The sequence below is a fragment of the Mercenaria mercenaria genome, chromosome 7 (assembly GCF_021730395.1).
Source record: "Mercenaria mercenaria strain notata chromosome 7, MADL_Memer_1, whole genome shotgun sequence".
In the NCBI taxonomy this organism is placed as follows: Eukaryota; Metazoa; Mollusca; class Bivalvia; order Venerida; family Veneridae; genus Mercenaria; species Mercenaria mercenaria.
Window position 1 is genome coordinate 44,458,899 of NC_069367.1, and position 21,435 is coordinate 44,480,333.

At 34.7% G+C, this 21,435-nt stretch overlaps 1 protein-coding gene across 1 annotated transcript; it reads right to left on the reverse strand.

Moving 5' to 3' along the window:
- Positions 1 to 1,943: 1,943 nt before the first annotated feature.
- Positions 1,944 to 19,463, reverse strand: LOC123555430 (guanylate cyclase soluble subunit beta-2-like). Its single transcript, XM_053547153.1, has 13 exons — positions 19,332 to 19,463; positions 17,533 to 17,609; positions 16,409 to 16,503; positions 14,817 to 15,080; positions 14,232 to 14,449; positions 13,553 to 13,994; positions 12,106 to 12,262; positions 11,598 to 11,839; positions 10,509 to 10,657; positions 9,714 to 9,860; positions 9,181 to 9,335; positions 3,908 to 4,143; positions 1,944 to 2,616 (listed from the first exon to the last, which is right to left on the reverse strand). The coding sequence occupies exons 1-13, from the start codon at positions 19,461 to 19,463 to the stop codon at positions 2,561 to 2,563; spliced, it is 2,370 nt and encodes a 789-aa protein (XP_053403128.1). The 3' UTR covers positions 1,944 to 2,560.
- Between the last annotated feature and the right edge of the window lie 1,972 nt (positions 19,464 to 21,435).

A 21,435-nucleotide genomic window follows, 5' to 3' on the forward strand; every position in this document is an offset into this window, starting at 1 on the left:
TCTCACGCCTGGTAAACAACAGAGCTACTTCTTTCAGAGGTATACGGTGAATCGCTCTGTCGCAACTTCCGAGCTAGCACATTATTTGGTATTTTTACAAGCATTGTATCGAATATCAAATATCAGGGAATGGTAGGCGATGTAGATTTGATTTAACTTTACAGAGAACTTAAAGTTGGCTAATTTATTCTTGATTTGTGGTCATGGCGATGACCAGTAAGCTGATTTAGCGGTAAACTGTCCCGTTTTAGGGGGGTTTGGGGGCTTTTTGTGTTTGTTTTTGTTATTTTTTTAAGTTCGTTGCTTTGATGCCTTCGGCCTCGTACTGAACATATATTTCGCAACTAAATGAAACTGGAAATTGTATTTACTTCCTTAACTTTATACTAGCTTTATCTACCCAACCTTGCTTTTTATTTCTGTAAAAAAGACAGTGACAAAATGATAAGAAAGTACAGATAGATGAGGTCTGGCTTAATAATGACAAGTCAAAATCAATATACTTTGTTTTATTTCTCAGTAAAGGATGATCTACGTAATGAATGCGATGTACTTTACTCTACCAGACATTAATGTAATAAAATGATACAATTATTTTTAACAGTACGGAAGGGATATAAACTTCTTAATTAAGTCGACAAGTTATATTTATATACTGTATTAAAACGACGGAAATACATTCTGCAACACGAAAAGCGCATACAAAATTAGATATAAGTAAAAGCGCAGCAACGAGCTTTTTACATTTACAGTGTAACTTAATCTGATGGATCAAATTTTTATTTCTATCAGCAGCTGCAGTCTCTTAAATATATTACTTTAAAAGAAACGTTACCAAACTGTGGTGTAAAACTATTTCTATACTGCACTTACAGAGCAATGTTTTTACTTCAAATATGTCTTAAAAGAAAAATAAAATTACCGAACAATGTCAATTTCCGTTATGTTGCTGTGACTGATTTCTATCGTACATTTGGATATTCAGGAAAAATAGTCGGACCAGTGACCGAAAAAAAATCTACCATAATGGAAGACTTAAAAGTGGGCATGTATAGCAACATAAAACATTTTGCGAAATGCTTTGCATGATATTAATCACAAGTTTATATTGTTCTGTGTAAAAGTTTTGTAATCAGACATGACAATGCAATAGTAATTAATAAAAATCTCTCAGAGAAAGTACTTTATGGCGTTTGCTGAAATGCTGTGATAAAACATTTGGTAAAAGTGTAATGTTTTTAACTGATGACGGATACAAAATTCTAATATGAAAAACACATTTTCCGTTAAAACATGGAAATCACGTCGACGATTTTTTTTTTGGCGTAATACAGGCACCGAGAAAGAATACTACTATATTTGATCTACTATTTTGTATAAAGGACGTTTCAGAATCGAAATGATATAACGGGATGGCGTTACATGTAATTTACACACACTTAATAGGATTTTAAGCGCGAAAACATACTCGTTAGACGTCTACGCACTTCTAAATATGGTTCTGCTAGACATTATTTCTTGAATATTTAACTTAATTCTATAATAAGTTACTTTCTTTAAATTCTTGGAAATAAATTGATACGGAAGCATTTAAATATTTTTGCTGATATTATAGATATGTTTAGTTACAAGATTAATGATATACATGTACATTTGTACAGTTTTATGACTGTGTCAAATGAAACCGGTTCTTATTTCACATTATACAGGAACGTTTACCTCTTTCAGAAGTTTCGAACATAAAAATAATTTTTTTTTATTCACAAATATCAGAAATATTAATTACGAAACCTTACATCCTTTTATATGTAATCTGTATAATAATATAAGATATATGAACAAACATATTTCTTGTTTAAAAGATAAAGGAAACTATATCTACTAAATGTAAGTATTCTATACAGTGTACATAAATGATATCAAACAAAAAAATGTTGCAACCTCTTATATATATGTGAAATTTGTGTGCTATGTAAATATAATTAATTTATATAAAATTATTCAAGAAACCATGTTATTTTTTAATAAAATTACACACTAATGTTTTGTGCTAAGTACTAAAAAGTATAATAACTTTTGAAATAAATTATCGCGATATGTTCTGCAAAATAAGCACGACACACGTAACAAATTATGATATCACATGGATCAACGTACGAGTTAAAACCCGAGCGTGAAAGGTGTTCAACTTTCCATCACCTCCCATGATCAGACTCAGCCAAACCGCTGCTTGACTACAAATAATCTTCTTATAGAGTTTATTACCTATCACAGCACCAGTCTTTAAATGTCGTGTCTCGGTCGTATCATCTTTGTGATCATCGAGTACATTTAATGAATATGTATAGAGTTTCGCATACGTTGGTACGTGAGGGGTGTTGCATATTTCCATACCTCTCAGTAACAAACTCCATCAAATTGTATCTATCCATAAGACTGTCCTGCACTTTTTGTCATTTAGATGTACATATTAAGTTTATATAAAGCAATAAGTGTTTGTTCGAAGTCTGTACAAACTAGACAATTAAGTATCTCCCATCAATCTCCACGGTAAGTGTGTTCATTTGTATTGGAATGGGATATATTCGCTCTCTCCAGTAGCTGGCCGACTCCCAACTGTAAGAAAACATATGATTGTATAAAATACAAAGAAGGCATTCACTTGAAGTTACTTGTTACAGTAAGCGGCACAAAACACTCGTATACAAACGCTGTAGTATGATCTTTCAAGAACATAATGTGGAAGGATCCAGATATTAAGGCTCGTCTACACTATTCAAGAAAATCTTGTAGGGCCCATAAATCACTAGATAATTTATATCTTGTACAAGCAATTAGTGCTTTGCAATATTTCTTGAACTTGGAAGACACATTAATTTTAAATGGAGGGAAATCATGACAGGTAAATAAGAAAGATGGCCGAAATGATACCGGTACAAAGTGTTTATAAAGATCAAATATTTGTACATTTAAAAATTAATCATTGGTGAAAACATTGATTGAGAAAAACTCTAGTTGAAGTGATACATGTCCAGTTGAAGAACAAAGCTACTTAAAAGATACTATTTCAGGAAATATGATAAAACAGTCATATTTTGTTAATACGTAACCTTGTGAGAAACATCATTGATAATGTAAAAATACTTTTTGAGAACACCGAACTTGCTGATGTTACTCTTCCACTGGAGTACTAGATATAATTTTATTATTGAATTATATAAAATTGGCTTTGAGCATTTCATTCAATAAAAAACATCATTTTTTTCTGCTGTCCACACTGCCATGTTTATTGTTAAATCATCAAAGCCAAACATTCAATGATGATTTTATTAGATCTCAATACACATTTAATGAAAAAATGTAAACAAAATACCATACTGGGCAGGTGCTCCTCATAAAAACCCCTTTATCAGAGCATTTGACAGCACTACCATCCAAGAAAAATAGGATGAGTTCTAAACGCTACAAGATCTTGTAGCCGAAAATTATCTGGAAACTGCCACTCAAAAAGACACTAATGGGGGACACAATGTACTGTCTACACTATACAAGTTGCTGTGATTTATATCTTGTGCAAGTTTTCTTGAATAGTGTAGACGAGCCTTTAAGCAATCGCCAAAGTATAAATTGGAAGGCAATTGACCCTGTCTCATTCTCTTTGAAACGCGTTCATCGGTCATAGAATTTGTCAAAAGTTATTGTCATTGAGCTTTTCATTTGTCTTTGTTAGTTCAAGAATAGTCAGACTGTGTGTACTGAACATTTATATTAAGATCGTAGATATATAATGCTTTAAATAGTTGTTTTGCCTCCCTATAATACTAATACCTAAACAATAGTTTAAATAATGTTATTTTTCCCCGCTGCTGCAGTCTACTTTAAACAAAAGCTTTAAAATATTGTATACCTCCAGAGGAAGGGCTTTCGTTCGCCGGATGCACTTTGTTCCCTTTTACAAATGGTGTGTCAACCTTTCCTTCATTTATATATGTAATATCTTGGTTGCCGTATTTTGAGCGACCAATCAGTTCATCATTAGTGGCTGCAGTGTTCCCTAGTAGGAAATACGTCTGTAAAGGTCCATACCCACGTAGCTCAATCTTTCCGCGGTCTTGGAAAGTGAAACTCTTGCCCTGCAGCGCTCTAAATCATATATATAAAATTTACAACCATTAAAAGCCCAATATGCAGCAACACGGAATTGTATGCTAATTTTTAAAACACAAAGAAAAGATTCGTTTAAAGATGCAAAACCTTTTATGTGTCTTTTAACGCTTTATGACACTTCATGTTTTCGCTATTAAAACTTGGTTAAATTCCATGCAGTCATGATATTGAAGGAAAAATCTCATTAGTTAAGATAATTTACGTTTTCGGTAGAAGTCAGCAATTCGTGGTTTGACATGAGATTTTAAATCTTAATTTATGATGGAAGCCATGTGATCCTCAAATCTCAAATTGAAGATAAGAAACAACGTGTGTATATTTTACTTGGTCACATACACACAGTTTCATAATGACCTTCCGAAAAATGGTTGCTTTCCTTTACTTACGTCAATGGCATCAACTGTAAAAATACTTATTGTTTTTCACTAAGTCTTTACCATCGCATTAACAATTATAGTCTTTGATTCATTGTGTACCGATTTCTTTTCATTTAGCCACAATCGCTGCGGCTATGATTGAAATACTGGTAAAAGGACAAAGTGATGATTTAATATATTATGTATTTCTCTCGGATGTTAATTTTCCAAATACAATGTGTTAAGAATTTTAGAGTGAATGACTTTGGCCAATTATCGTCTTGTGTCCATTGTAACAGTGACCTAAACTTTTGTTTTGATTCAAATGTTGACACTACATGGTTCTGCAGAGGCATTAGTAGTATGATGAAGGATACTTATTACAAACCATTCTGCGATAAATGTGAAAAGGCAAATTAATGTTCCAGTAGTTTTGATGCTGATCAAGATTTTTTAGAGGTGTTGTATGGCTCAACTAGATATGCGATAAAGAAGTAAACCGCCTGATGGAAAAAAGGTTTCTTGTATTATTTCCAGTACTGCATGTACAAATAGTTTAAGTTTTTGAAAAACATTAAATCTGTTTCAAATAATAATCTGAAAGAAAAAGTTTAAGCATTGGTTTGGTAAGGATTAGAAGACTCAGAGAAAGAGATATGTTTTCAGAAAAAAAATATATATACGCAAAACAAGTCTTCAGATAATTATCAGGATATGGTCGGCAGTAGTAAAGCCCGTGAAAAGTACATTACAAAAACGTTTGTTTCTGTACACCGAATTGCCATATAACGTAAATTACTTAGACATGATATAAGTGTAAATCTGGTGATAATATTTCCGACATATTTTCTGTTTACTTTGGTGTAAGACAGGATTTATCATTAATTTCGAAGAGTATTTGCCTCCATAGAAAAGTACGCCAAGTTGTATAATTTTATTTTGAACTTGGGGTTCCATATTATCAATTCAGATTAAGTGTAGAGTTCCTTGAGATTAGAGCAGACTGACGAAGGCCAAAAATCAGAAAATTTAAAAGATATTATATATGATACTGTTTATAACCGTGTTGAAAACAATAAACGAAATAATAATTTGATTGGATTTGTAAAACATCGTCTGCAACGTATTGGTTTGTCTAATTACAATACTGGTTGAGTCTGCCTATTGGCAATAATCCTATGTACAATATTTTATTTTGTTTTATTTGCATGTGTTCGAATGAGTCTGTAAAATATCACAACGCTCTGATAAAATAGAAAATCCCGTATAATTAACGATAGTTTCATGAGACAATCCTCTCCAAGAAAATAAGTCAATTTCCTTTAAAGATAAGAAGAAAAGAATTATATCCGTCTGGTCCGTTGACATGACTAGCATCACATCAATGGTATGATGAACAGCAAGACAAAAAAGTTTCGTTGAAACACATAAAACAGCCCTGTAAAATCTATCTCAGAAGTGGGCCATAATTTATCTGTCTCAAAGTCGTTTTCTTTCAAACATGTTAAAATTACTTTCTCATGAAGATCTGTTAGGTATGGAAAATGTCAGTTGTTCGAAAAGAATTTTTGCTTTTTTCGAGCCTATTGGTTTCTGTGACCAAAACGTGTTCGGTACGGCAAATTAATAATGTTATCTTCTTTTTTTACGAAGTAATAGTTTTTCGGCGACGCCGTCTAAATTCGTTTTTCGTTACCTATACCACGTGACTTCAGTATGCAAATCAAACTACTTGATAACGCATTATAGATAATTTATCAAAATGGAAGATTTATGCAACACTCTGCCTGATTGGACGAGAGTGTCAATTTCTTTCACTCTGTTGACTGTGCTACGCTGAGTGAAATGTAGACAAAGCGTTTATCCTAAACGAGTAAACGACGCTGTTCGCAGTTTTAAAGCTAACTTTGGCTCAGTATATTTAGCAAGAATATTGATATTTCTCAAAATGATAAGTAAGTTTAATAAATATGATAAAAACCTGTTCAAATACCAACATATATCAAATTAAAGAAAGAGCTGAATACGGTCTGCGTATCACATGAATAAGGGTGTGATAAGAGTCTTTTATGTACAGAAGTGCTTTTTAAAAGATTTTCCTTGTTACAATTGTCGTCTGTATATGAAAAGGTTTCTTGCTTTTGTGATTTATTCAGATTGCATATTAAAATGAGTACTTGTTTGCTTTGATATATTTGTTATAAATTATTTAACTGATTTATTATATATGAATATTTTTCTTTAGTATGGTATGCAAATATTGAACTCAGTTGAAATCTGTTTCGTTATATATATGCTATATAATGACAGAATCTCATTACACTGAAATGAAGGTACGCTGCATACAGTTTATCTATGTGATATGACTACGATCAAACTTTGCTTATGAAACAGAAATATTGAAATAATTACAATTGTATGTTTTGCTTGACCTTCACTTTTTTATAAGTGTGACGTCATTGTCCAAAGATTCATGAATAGCGAATATGCAGGGATCAGTTGGCCTATTTTAGAAATAAATAAAAATAATAAATAAAAAATCCTTTTATTGATTTTTTCTCATGTATTCTAATCAAACTTGATTTGTAGCATCTTTATTAGGCCCGCAGCCAACTTTGTTCAGCTGGGACATTTGACCCATTTTAGGGGCTGCTAGAGCTAAAACTAGAAATGCCTTTATACAGCGTCTCATGAACAGCTTGGTTGATCTTTGTCATACTTGGTCAGGGGCATCATTATAAGGTCCTCTTCCAAATTTATTTATATAGGAACTTGGGTCCTATTAGGGACAACTATAGCTAAAAGTAGATATGCCTTTCTTCGCATTTACCACTAAAATGTAATGAATTTTTATCAAACTCGATGTGTAACAATATCGTAAGGTCTCCTGCTATTTTGTTACAAATGGGGATAGGGACCAATTTAGCTAAATATATAAGCACGTTTAATGACCTCTTCTCATGAACCGCTTCATGAATCTTCATCAAACTACTGCTGTAATTATTCGTCCTACGAAACCTTTGCGAAAAATTAAAAGAGAACCATTTAAATTGTTAAAGTGCGGTGTTTAGTTTTGCAATTTGAAAAATGTTAGATGAAAGATGAATTTTAGATGAAAAATTCATAAAGTTCTTTCCTTATTACAATTCGCCGACTATCATTTTTAAAGATATTTCTTGTTTTTATACTAATGTAGTTTTCAATACAGATGGCTTTAGCTGTTTTCGTTTCAGACGTCATCTATTAAGCTGTTTAATTACCAAGTCATTCTTTATCCTGTAACTGGTGAATAGCAATGTCATGAATAGATGATGGTTAACTAAAATATAGACCTTTGTAAGCAATAATATCGTTCTTGTCACGCTGTAATATATTGCTAACATGCAATACGTGGGAGACAATGAATCACCGCCGGTCAAATATTTCGCAAATTTATCAAAGACTGACAATGAGTTCGCTGAACTCTTTTGACAAATCTGCGTCATTCACCTAACAGATATGTCTGAGAATCAAACTCATGCCCTGTACAACTGTCTTCTATTCAATGAGACCATCCTAGACCTAAATTGACATACTTAACGTCATATTATATTCTTTTAATATGCAGACGTGTACAACCGAACTCCTGTGGGATAATACCTTTTATTGCCTGAATCATTCAAGGTATGATCAGGGCAGTTCCAGCGACAGATGTCTGGCGTATGAAACTATGTAAGACAATTACGAAACTGAAGATACATGATCTTTTTATGTTCCCGTGCATAAAATGATTGAACTGTCCGTCCGTTCGTCCTTTCGAACCAGATTTTGCCGTTTAGCATTGAGACCACATTAATGACCCATTCAGTTCATACTCACACTCAACAATTATTGTGGCAAGACCTACAAACTGAACATTGAACCTTATATGACCCTCACCTTCAAGCTTAAACCTTAAAAAAGAACATTTTATGGACCTGCAGTCCACATTAATGACCCAATTTAGTTCATACTCACACTCAACAATCCGTGTGGCAAACTCAACAATCCGTGTGGCAACATCTACAAACTGACCTATTTATAAATTATCTTGACTCTCATATGTCCTTCGACGCCAAACTTAAAACCTTAATAAACAAAAGCTTTGGTCCTACAGCCCAAATAGATGACCTAATTTAGTTTATACTCACACTCAACTAACCTAGTGACAAGACCCACAAACTGACCTATATATAGATGACCTTGACCTTCATATGATCTTCACCTTTAAACTTAAAACCCCCAAAAATAACACCTATGGTCATGCTTACAGGAACATGATTCTGCGTACTGAAGACAGCTTCTTGTCTTATGTAAGCGTTATCATATTAAACATGTTCATAAATGTAACAATAATGCGTGCTTTTTCGCCTCATGATATCTACAGAATCTCGAGGGACGTCTCGCTTTGAAGACAAATAATTACCTATGATTAAATCCCATCTTTCTTGTCTGAATTTCACATTTTTACCATTTTGACTGTTAGCTTTTCCTTTAAATCAGAAAAGGTATTAACATCGAACTTTTACGAAATTTTTGTGTTTTAGAAATAAAAAAAAAAAGATATACTAAAAGTAGATAACAATTTCATTGGCTATTTTATCTTATCACACTATTCATAAACCAAACGTTGGCATACCTAAATGTCGTGGGACTGACATGTATTTTCCCTGGCTCTCCATGGCTCTCCAGTTTGGAGGCGACAACAGAGGTCTCTCCCATGACAACAAATCTTGGAACTTTGTGCCCTATAACCCCGGTGACAAGAGACCCTGTGTGAACTCCAAGACGTAACTGAAATAGGGATTAGATCATCAAACATATGTATAACAAACGTCTCTACGCATCATTCACAATAAGGCGAAAATAAAGATAAAACAGTGTTCCAAACTGTTTCTTCAAAATAAAATTTTAGTTTTTTTAACAGGAAATTATACATACATAATATTCTTGATCTTTATGTTCATTAAAGAATTAAAACATTATTGTTGCAAATTAACCAAATTAAGTTAAATATACTGTGGCAAAATGACCTAACGACATGTTGCATAACATGCCGAAATATGGCTATTCATGTTTCCGTAGCTTACATGAAAGGCTGTCATGATAACTCAACGCTGCGCTGTGTTTAGATGAGGTTGAAAATCGCTTTGATTAAACAGATTTAAATACTTGTATAGGCTCTCCGTCTAACGGTGAACGTATTTCTTTTGCGGTGATCACCATTCCTAGGGCCGTGTTCGCAATCCTCTCGGCGTGTGATTCTCTCTTCTCGCCGACTCCTGCTATAACTAAATATGCGTCGCCGATGGATTCAACCTGCGCAAAAATTCGCGTGCTTAATACTTGGTTTTGTCTTTATTTTTTCACATGCAAAAACTGGACTTCAGTTTAAATCAGAATATTAATTATAGAATTGGTCTGATAAACGTGTAATTCCACACCATGTTCCTAAATATAGCGATATTAAAAAAGCCGCATCAATATGGCACTATTAAAATGAAACAGTTCCAGGTTTGTTCTCAACCAAATGCTATAATGGGATAAAATAACGTTTGGAAAAAGACTGGGCCTATGAATAATATAAACATGATTTATGCATTAGATAAGTAAAAAATACAAAGATGTATAACTAAACAATGTATGATGCTTACATATCAACCAACATTTTTGATTTGTTTCTTCTAGAACGCATTTACATGGAAAAACAGTGAATGCGTTGTCCTATAGAGTGTTCTGAATATACAGATATATACGTGCACGGCAATTCGAATTATCGTGAAACCATTAATAGTCTAGTAATAAATTTTATTTAGAATTATATGAAAAACATACACGACCAAATTCAGATTTTATTAAACTAGCACTATTATCAACTTAAATGTCAAAATGGATTTGGTATAATAAATTTAGTACAAAGTTGGCTTCGGTTCGCAATAAAAACGATTAGCATATTTAACACAATACCTTGAATGAGTTATGTACTCTTGTTACTTTATCGAATTTGGCCTGCAGGGTGTTCAAGATTCCTACGATCTCGGAGGGGCTGCACTTAGCAACCATCGGTAGAAAGTGTACAACGTCACAAAACAATGCTGAGGCCTGGTTGTAAAATTCTGTAAACAAGTATGAAATGTCATTATTGTTAAATTTTATGGAGGACGAATACTTATAGCTTAAATCACTCTTTGATGATCATATAAATCAAGTGTTATATGAGCCGTGCCATGGGAAAACCAACATAGTGGCTTTGCGACCAGTATGGATCCAGACCAGCCTGCGCATCCGCGCAGTCTGGTCAGGATCCATGCTGTTCGCTAACAGTTTCTCAAATTCCAATAGGCTTTAAAAGCGAACAGCATGGAGCCTGACCAGACTGCGCGGATGCGCAGGCTGGTCTGGATCCATGCTGGTCGCACACCCACTATGTTGGTTTTCCCATGACACGGCTCATATGGTTTTGAGTTTCCTTACACTCGAACTGCGTAACATCCGTTTCGTGTTTTAAAAATTCTATTGTATACTTTGATATCTACAAAAAACTTGTTTTCAGTTATATTTAATAAAACATACTTGTATTGACGAATACGTCTAAACATTTAATTAACTTCTGGCGGTATGTGGCACCGAAATAACACGTAAATGCACAATGTTTGAGTTTTTGTCTGTAATATCTTTCTTAACAACTGCTAATAGTTATTAACATAAGAGCCAAGTAGAACTGTCTAACGGATAATTTGTGAACTTACTGCTTAAGAAACTATGTTGTTTTTCTTGCATTGGTTTGTCACGTTTTCGTTAAAAAGTAAACAGTTCGCAATATTTATTCAACCAAATCTTTTCAGAATGTTGTTTTCTTTTATCATTTTTAATTATTATTTTTTCATTTATTTATTTATTTATTTTGCTAAAACGTTATATGTTATCGGTACATTCAGCTGGTTTTTATCATCTAGTTCTTCTTTCAGTAAATAAAATATGGACAATGGACAACCGGAAAGTGTACATATATTTAAATCATATACATGTACCAATATGTAATAGTGTTCTTCTCACCTCCACATGGCACATGGCCTCTATGCACAAGGTCCACAACATCTTTAGGTAGAAATGCCAGATAAAGTGTGTTACTCCTCTGTCGCTCGTTGTCAAGTTCCCTCTGCAACCGGTTTATGCGATCTTTCACAGCAGCTTCATCAGCCATACTGCCACGCCGAAATGACTGATTTGAAATCCGCCTCGTTCGATTATTTGTTGAACCAGTCAGACTTGTCCGAACATTGTTCTCCAAGCATTTTCTAATTAAGATAGAGATATCCATGTTAGTGGAATCGGCATAGCGGAGCCTGTTACTACTGGTCATAGGCAAGTCAATTTCAAAATCTTATGAAATACTTGTTCGTGTTTACCGTTCTACAGATGTACACAATTTTCAAAAGAACAAAAAAATCATATTATTTATATCAATAAACTAACCTTGACACCACCATCTCCACAAAAGAAGAAAATCTAATTGAAAATATATATAAAGAAAAAATACAAATATGTAAAGATGATGCTGAACCTGTATTCAAGGTCGGCCACCAGGAAATCTCTTGTCACATCCCACATCGGTATATCTGCCAATTTCAACTTCCGGTTTTCAAGATCCGACCAACTATGTGCGACAGGGGACGCAATATATACGTAGAAACTGTTGTCACGTAGAAGAAACATCTGACCTGGAAATATAGGGTCAGCTTAGAACCTTTTTTCTGAAATGTTTACTTTCATAAATTCATCTTAACACAAAGGGTTTTACTACAGAAAATGACCTAGAATGAGCAACATATGTCCTTTTGATTATACAAAGGTTTGTTAATGCGTAAAGAACTTTCCGAAATATTACAGTGACTTATTTTGGATTGGTATAAACAAGGCTTGCTTTATCTATATATTAAGCAAATAAAGATGCCCCGTCTATATGGTTTATCGTCTATTTTATCATGGCTCAGATTTTAGATGCACAGAAATTGAACGACGTGGCCGTTAGCCTGAGCTGATTGATCATTTTCACATTGAACGATGATAAATCGGATTATAAACCGCAAGACGGTCATGTGTATATTCATTTCAGCCTGTTCATTGAAATACCATGATCAAACATATGCTGAACTTCATTTATCCGAGTAGTAATAAATCTGACATTTTGACGTCATAATTAACATTTTGACGTCATAATTAACGTCATCAAGTTCTCTCACCAGTCCGCGCATTAAACAGTGTTTATTGAAAATTTCTGAACATGGTTCCATTTTCAGCCGTCTTTCAGTTAAACAAAGACTGAAGTCTAGTGTTGTATATTCTGCGATACACAACGATTGATGCACGACCGGTGAGAGAACATTATGAGGTCAGTTATGACGTCAAACATGAAGTCAAATAGCTGCAGGAGGACCAGTTCATTACTATTGGGGTGAAAGAAGTTTAGCATATTTTTCATCTTGGATATCCAACCACTCGAGCTTATACTCTCGTGGTTCAGTTCCTGCGCATTTGAACTTTGTGCCGTGGTTAACCAGACAATAAACAACATGAATGCCTTGATTAATTAGTAATTCTAACGTGATCCGATTTTTGTCTGTTAAACAAAGAAGGAAGTTGAGAGAACATTATGACGTCAAGAATGGAGTTCAACACAATTTTTATCATAATGTTTTAATGCACTTATTAGAATGAAAATACACAAGGTCTTTTATAGACTATTGTCTAATTTACCACGGTTCCGATGTGCAGGCATTGAACAACAACGCGAAGGCACTGATTATTTGAAAATTGTATCCATGTTTAACAAATCAGATAATGTGACATATATTTAATAGCCCGAAATATTTTAACATCTCAAAAGGCAAACGTCTGGGAGGATATACATGGACAGCATATTTACTTATTTTTAAGTGTCTTCAAGACCATACTATGAAATGGGGAAAAGTGAAAGAAATTGGTGATGGTTATCATATTTTAATTTATACCTTTGATTTGAAGAGCTGGTCTATCAGCCCAATTTTGCTCCATTGCATCTTTCCGGAGTTCCAGTACGAAAGGACAGAGTACGAATCTTTCAATATTACTGTACGTAAGATCGACACAGTTTGGATACCGTATGGTAAAAAAGTCTGTTAACACCGCTTGTCTGCTACGGATGTCTGGCATAAGAATCTGTAACTTCATTCCTGATTGGACAATTTTCAAATCTCTATCGACTGTCACGTGATAAGGAAAAATCTCGATAAACATTCTTGGATTGATAGGCAAAGTCGAAGGGTAATTTGGAACGAAACCTTTGTGCATCGCGGTAATTTTGGCAGCGATCCGCCATCTTGCTTTCACCGACTTTTTCCTGTTCAAGGGCAGTGCTCCTTCACCTAGCTCTTGCCGAATTTGTTCAAGTTTTTGTCTAACGGCTTCAACATCCTGCAAATTGGCGAAAAGACACATAATTATGTTAAGACTTTTTTGGAAAAGATCAGGTAAAAGGTCACAGAAGGTAAAGCACTCCTATATACAAAGTATCATATCTTATTCCCTATGAAAATGTAGTACAAAAGTATGTATTAACGTATGGGTATATGTGTACGGAGCAGTGTCAATAATGAAAAGCATTATTAGCGGGACGCAGTCTTTCTAGAAAATAAGCGCAGTCACACCTACCTCCTTTAATATCTGCCTTTCGCTGTGCTTTTTTGTTTGAGCAATAAAAGTTGGAGGACCCTCCTGAACAACTTGTTCTTTGATTTTCTTTGCTATTATGTCAAAGGTCACGTGTTCACGTTCGCCTTTGTCTTCGGCTACATATTCGGTTTCTATTTTCTTTACGTCCATTTGCAGTTGCATCTTGTAAAAAGCCTTTGCAGCTTCCACAGTGAGACCTTTCACGACACAAACAGATTCAATATTGCTAAAATACTTACATAAAACTTTTGTTCTGTTATATTGTTTTCATTACATAAGATTGTGGTTCATTGATGGTCGTAACTTTTTGTTCTCTAGTATAACTTATTGTTCTCTAGTACAATTTGTATTTCAATCGCGAAATATAAATGTATTCTAAATACTGTATTTTTTCGTGTATCCATCGATGACTAATGATAAAAAGTGGTCACACATACATGTCATCAATTTTAAGAGGCTAAGACATATTAGATATATTATACAAATATGTTTTCAATTTATAAATGTTCGGTTCTGTTCAATTCTGTCAACCTTATGCACTAGTGTGTAAACACGTACGCTTACCTTTCACAATAGGATAAAGGCCTTTTCGGGCTGAGTAATAGTGTAAGACCATTCTGTCAGATACAGAATCTTCGTCGCATCGGAAAGATGGCGCTACCATATCCGGGTAGTCTCGTCTGGAAAGTCCGTGCACGGAGTCGAGGTTCTGTAGAAACTCAAGTATGTTTGAACCCAGATTTCTTAACATTTCGTCATATCCTCGCTTTTGCATATATACGAGATAATATTCTCCAAACATCTCCAACAACGGGACCCTGGGTAAACCTGCATAAAAACGATATTAAGTAAGGGTTTAAAACTGCAGTTGTACTACGTTGTATTACATTGCAGTCAAAATGCTCCAATCACGAGCAAATTTGACATTATTTATTGCAGCAATAGAGAAAAAAGTTTGAAATTACCTACATTTTGTAATGTATCAATGAACAGAAGCAAGTTTATTATTACCGAGTAACTATATATCAAAAGGCATAAGAAAGATTGGCATTACCTAATATATCAACGTTATCAATGGCTGATATCTAGCCTGTATCAACAGGCGGGGCAAGTTTGACAGTACAAAAGCATGTATATCCATAAACGAAAGCAAGTTTATCATTACCCTGTGTAGCAATAGACAGTTCCAATTTGGCATTATACCTTGTTCTATCAATGGATGGAAGCGAGGTTATGAATGGACATGTCCAAATTGACATTACAGAGTATATCAATGGACTGGACCAAGGTTGACATTACCTAGTATTTGAAGGGACAGGACAAAGTTTGACATTACTTAGTATATGAATTTACAGGACTAAGTTTGACATTTACCAATACATGTATATGAATTGACAAGCCCAAGTTTGACATTACCTAGTACATCAATGGACATGACAAAGTTTTACTTTACCATGTGTAGCAATGGACAGAATCAAGTTTGCCGTTACCAAAAACATCAAAAGACAGTACCAAGCTTGACATTGCCTAGTGTGTCAATGGACAGGACCAAGTTTCATATTTCCTAGAATACAAATGGACAGGGTCAAATTTGACAGTGCCTAGTATGTCAATAGACAGAACTAAGTTTTAAATTACCTAATAGGTCAATGGACATGACCAAGTTTGACATTACCTTGTAATTCAATGGACAGCACCAAGTTTGACATTACCTAATATATGAATTGATAGGACCAAGTTTGACATTACCTAGTAATTCAATGGACATGACCAAATTCGACATTACCTAGTAATTCAATGGACAGGACCAAGTTTGACATTACCTAGTAATGTAATGGACAGGACTAAGTTTGACATTACCTAGTAATTCAATGGACATGACCAAGTTTGACATTACCTAGTAATTCAATGGACATGACCAAGTTTGACATTATCTAATATATGAATTGATAGGACCAAGTTTGACATTACCTAGTAATTCAATGGAAATGACCAAGTTTGACATTACCTAGTAATTCAATGGACAGGACCAAGTTTGACATTACCTAATATATGAATGGACAGAGCCAAGTTTGACATTATCTAATATATATATAGGCAGGACCAAGTTTGACATTACCTAATATATAAATGGACAGAACCAAGTTTGAAATTACCTAAAAGGTCAATGGATAGAGTGATCATCTTGTCTGTAATGTCCTCATCGTAAACGTAGTTACTGTCAAAATCCGAATCGCATTTTGCTTGTGCGCTACAAACAGAAAACGAAATCGCTGTTTTAAAATACTAAATAAATTAATTGCATTGAAAATACATTAAAACACCATACTGAGGGAATACTTCCATGAAATATAGCAAGAAAACTTTTTTATCTTGTTTACCGTCAGCTGTTGATGGTGGAGGAAGAACCATGTGTCCTTCTGGGTATTATTTAATCACGTGTGGACACCTGGGTAAAAACCACCAACCTGCCGTAAGTCAGCTGGATGTTTTCCTCACATGTAGAACTCAAAGTGAGGCTCTATCCCACATTGGTGATAGTTAGCAGGGCTATTAGAAATAACAATAACAGATAGTGTGAACAGAAGACATATGTAAATTCTAAAATCACAGCTATCGGGTTTGTCATTTTTTTCATTTCCGGAGAGTGCCGCACTGACGGTTACAGACATGTAAAAATATTCACAGTTATAAACGTTCTGTTTTGCTATCCTATAATAAAAAATAATTATATCCTTGTAGCCAATTTGACCATCACGTATGTTAACTTGTGTTGCCGAACCTATCTAATTATATGTCTCCGATATAACGTTTGCATGAGAACTATTTCATTTTCATAATAATATCTAAACAGCAGTACTGATTATATTTTGTATTATTTCGCCTGAAAATTGTAACGTTGAAATTGGTACGTCTTTTCACTATACCAGTTTACGCTATACACAGATGGGTAGTATAGTACAAAAACATGTTACATACATACACAACTAGCAGTAAAAGTACTTATGATAATCGGATCAAAGTTTAATTATTTTCTTTTTATTATAAATATTCAAATTCTTCATGATGATGACTATAATAAAAGTCGTTAAAACACCACACTGCATTCTTTTCCATGGCATGATCTTTTACAAATCGCATGCACTGTTTTGCCCCCACCAAAGTTGGGCCGAATTTCGGTAGTAAGTACCGACTTGCTTTCTTACCATTTTGAGATGTAAAGTATACAAGAAAGACTACAAATGTATCTGTAAATTCGACACATGTTTATTTCACTTACACAATTTTCTCCCACACTTGTTCACCTCCTTGTCGTTCGATGATGAAACTGCGAAACACCAGAATGAAATGTCCATACTGAAAGATTCAACATAATTATTTCTACATAACAAATGTCACTTACATAATTCCTTCTTCTGGGGAAAATGTGTTTTTTTTTAGATCACATTCAGCGCAGAAAAAAAAACAAGTGAATGAATTATTGCCATGCAATACAAAGTCCCCTACTGGAAGGCACCTAATTTTCTCTACTGCAGTACAGCATAATGAACTGATATCTGTCAATGATCTATAAACAATATTGTACTATATATACAGTATGTTATAAACAAAAGACTTGGATTAAAATTTGTATATATAAAACCCTATGGTTGTTTTCATATAGCATTTTTGGCCGATTATCAAAAAGGTAACGTTATTTATAATAAAAAAAATCCATATAAGTCCACACAAAACTCTTTACCAGGTAGAGATAGGTCAAAATACACCTAAAAATTGGATGTAACATGCATGTTGTACCACAGAAAACTGGTCTCGATTTTTCCCTACGGCCTGTAATAAGTAAGTTACAGTGTAAGCTATTTATAGTAATTCGAAAGGGACATACTTCTAAAAAACAAGAGTGCCTCATGGTGGTGAACATTTGTGCCAAGTTACATCAAAATCCCTTCATGCATAAAGAAGAAATGCTCCGGACAAAGTCATTCTTGAATTTGGCATTTGACCTCTAAGCGTGACCTTGACTTTAGACCTAGGGACCAGGTTCTTGCGCAAAACAATCCGTCTTATGATAGTGAACATTTATGCCAAGTTACATCAAAATCCCTCCATGCATGAAAAAGAAGTGCTCCAGACATAGTCATTTTTGTATCTGACCTTTGGTATCTGTGTATGACCTTGACCTTTGACCTAGGGACCAGGATTCTTGTGCATGACACTCCCTCTCATAGTGGTGAACATTTGTGTCAAGTAATATTTAAATCCTGTGCTGCATGACAAATTTATACACCGGACAGGAAAAATGTCCCTTTAATCTCCAAGTGTGACCTTCACCTTTAAGCTAGGGTTCTGCGTGTTGCGCATGACACGTCGTTTCATCATGGGGAACATATATGCCAAGTAATATTAAATCCCTTGATGGATGTCAGAGTTCTGGACCGGACAGGAAAAGAACCCTATTGACCTTTGACCTCCAATTGTGACCTTGATCTTTTAGCTATGGTTGGGTTTTTGCGCATGACACGTCATCTCATCATGGGGAACACTTGTGCTAAGTAATATTAAAAAAACTTCATGGATGGCAGAGTTATGGACCGGACACGAAACAGGCCCTGTTCGTGCCATGTTAACATTTGACGGCCAAGTGTGACCCTGACCTTTGAGCTAGGGGTCTGAAAGTTGTGCTTGACATATCGTCTTATTATGAGGTACATGTACATTTGTGCCAAGTAATATTAAAATCCCTTCATGGATGACAGAGTTATGGACCGGATAGGAAAAAAGCTCTGTTGACCTTTGACCTCAAATTGTGACCTTGACCTTTAAGCTAGGGGTCCGGGTTTTGCGCATGATACGTCATCTCATTATGGAGTACATTTGTGCCAATTAATATTAAAATCCCTTCGTGGATGACAGAGTTATGGACCGGACACGAAATTGCGGACGGACGGAAGGACGGAATGACGGACGGACGGAAAAGCGCATTCCTATAGTCCCCGAAACTGGTTTTCAACCAGTAGGGGACTAATAATGAAAAATTCTGAAAACACATCGTGAATAGAGGACAAAATTCCAAGAAACATTAAACAGACTCTTAAATGAAAAACTGGTGATAAATATTGTTGTTGGTGGTGGTGTTGGTGGTGGTGCTTCTGCTTCTTCTTCTGCTGCTGTTGTTGTTGTAAATGATGTTGTTTTGTAGTTTATATGCATTCAGTGGGAAAATTGGTCTCAGAGGACGTACTTCAGATTATGCTAAGTTGAATATGAGAAAGGTTCAACACACTAATAAAGCTGTATAGCTGGTGATTAACTTAGTAGTGTAATTGATGAAAATTTTCATTGCGCCACTAAATAACTCTCTGTCACTTTGAAAATGAGAAATAGAGTCAAAACCTTTCATTACATGTCAAAATGACATTCTATAATCTCTCATACACGGGAAGTTTTTTCTCCTTCTGTCACAATATTTCTGAAATGGAAAATTGGATTTTGGAAAAATGTGTAATTTGTTTTGAAAAGTTGTGATTTAACCTTTTTCATTCTAGTTTTAGACAGATTTATTGCAAAACTTGTGAATCAGTGTTATTCATTTTGGTCTTTAGAATGAGAGAAATAAAACTTTCATTACAGTTATCGAACTTTTGAAGTAATGGCCCGTTATTTAGAATGTAACAGTAAAATACGAAAAAGCGTCCATAAACCAAAAAGATCATTTTCTGCTCTACGACATGCGGTCTTTAAGTATTCATTGTGTGTAATGAAATTGTCACCAAACTTGAAAGCTTCCCTTCGGTATTTATGCTTAATTCTCCCTATTAAAAGCTGAATTTTAATTTTCTTGCATTTTTTCTTGTGCTTTAAACTCGTTCATTATTTTTTGTGCATTTGCAAACAATCTCCCGGTTAGCTGTCCATTTATATTCTAACAGAGTGTCACAACGTGCGCTTTCCGCGCACAGCTTCTTGGGAAATGCTCGTTGTTTTTTTTTTCTGTGACAGCATGCATGTAAACCGTTCCCAGTCGGATGTTGTGATCTCCTGTAGAATCATGAGAATGGTTCGCCTTAAGAATCACAACATGCATTATATACGGATTGGAAACAACTGAATGTCACTTGAAAACTACATAATTATTATTTTAGCGCGCTTATGACATGATGGTTGTTCAAAAATTGCTTAGTATCCTCTAATGAAAAATACGATCACAACAGACGACCTTTTTACCAACCCTCATTTTATTATATATTGTACATAGTATTATACATAGCACAACTACGGTATCTTTCAACGCATTTCCTTCGTTGAACATATACATGTAATGAAATAGCATATATGTATTGTATAATCATAGAAAACAACATAGAAAATGGTATACACTGTAAGCACAGAGGCTCCAGACAGGAAGGAAATTAGGTCCCACATAAAGATGCATTGTTTTCTGAATATACCAGCGAAGCAAATTCTGCAAGAAATTTAATAAAAGGTGGTTCTTCCCCATCCAAAGCCACAATTTATAGGTGAGTAAGGGAAAATCTAGAGTCCGAGATCTACCTTGTGTAGGGCGCCCTAAAACGTTAACATCTATCCATAACATTACTATACTGTAGCAGCCATTGTAGCAATAGACTCGATATATACAGTTTCCTAAAGGTAACAGTGGACATTTCAATTGGAAGTGTTAATCAAATTCTGACTGAACACTTGAAATTATCGAAGGTGTCTTTTGACTAAAAGTAAAAAGCCCATAGGGTGCAAAGTTGCAAAACAATTCTTAAAATCTATAAAAGTGCAGATGAAAGGGGGTTAAATGAACTTTTCACAGGGAATGAGAAACGGGTATATTATTTCGGACCTTAAAGGTGAATAAATAACAAACAGTGGCTTAGGAAAGGGAAAGAAAGACTAGCTATCTCAAAAAACAACCCAAAGTTGTAAACGGGTTCTTGACACAATTTTCTTTAATGCCAAAGGCCCTGTTGAGCAAATACACAGTGCACTCTGGAGCATTATACACGGACAAGGGACTAAAACATTGAAATCATTACGTGAAACGTCGTCCACAAACTGTCTGCCTTATTCATGACAATACAACTACACACAAGAGTAATATTGCGCAGCAGTATTTACAGGACCAGCAATTTCCGCAACCCCCTTATTCGCCAAGCCTGAATCCTTGCTCTTT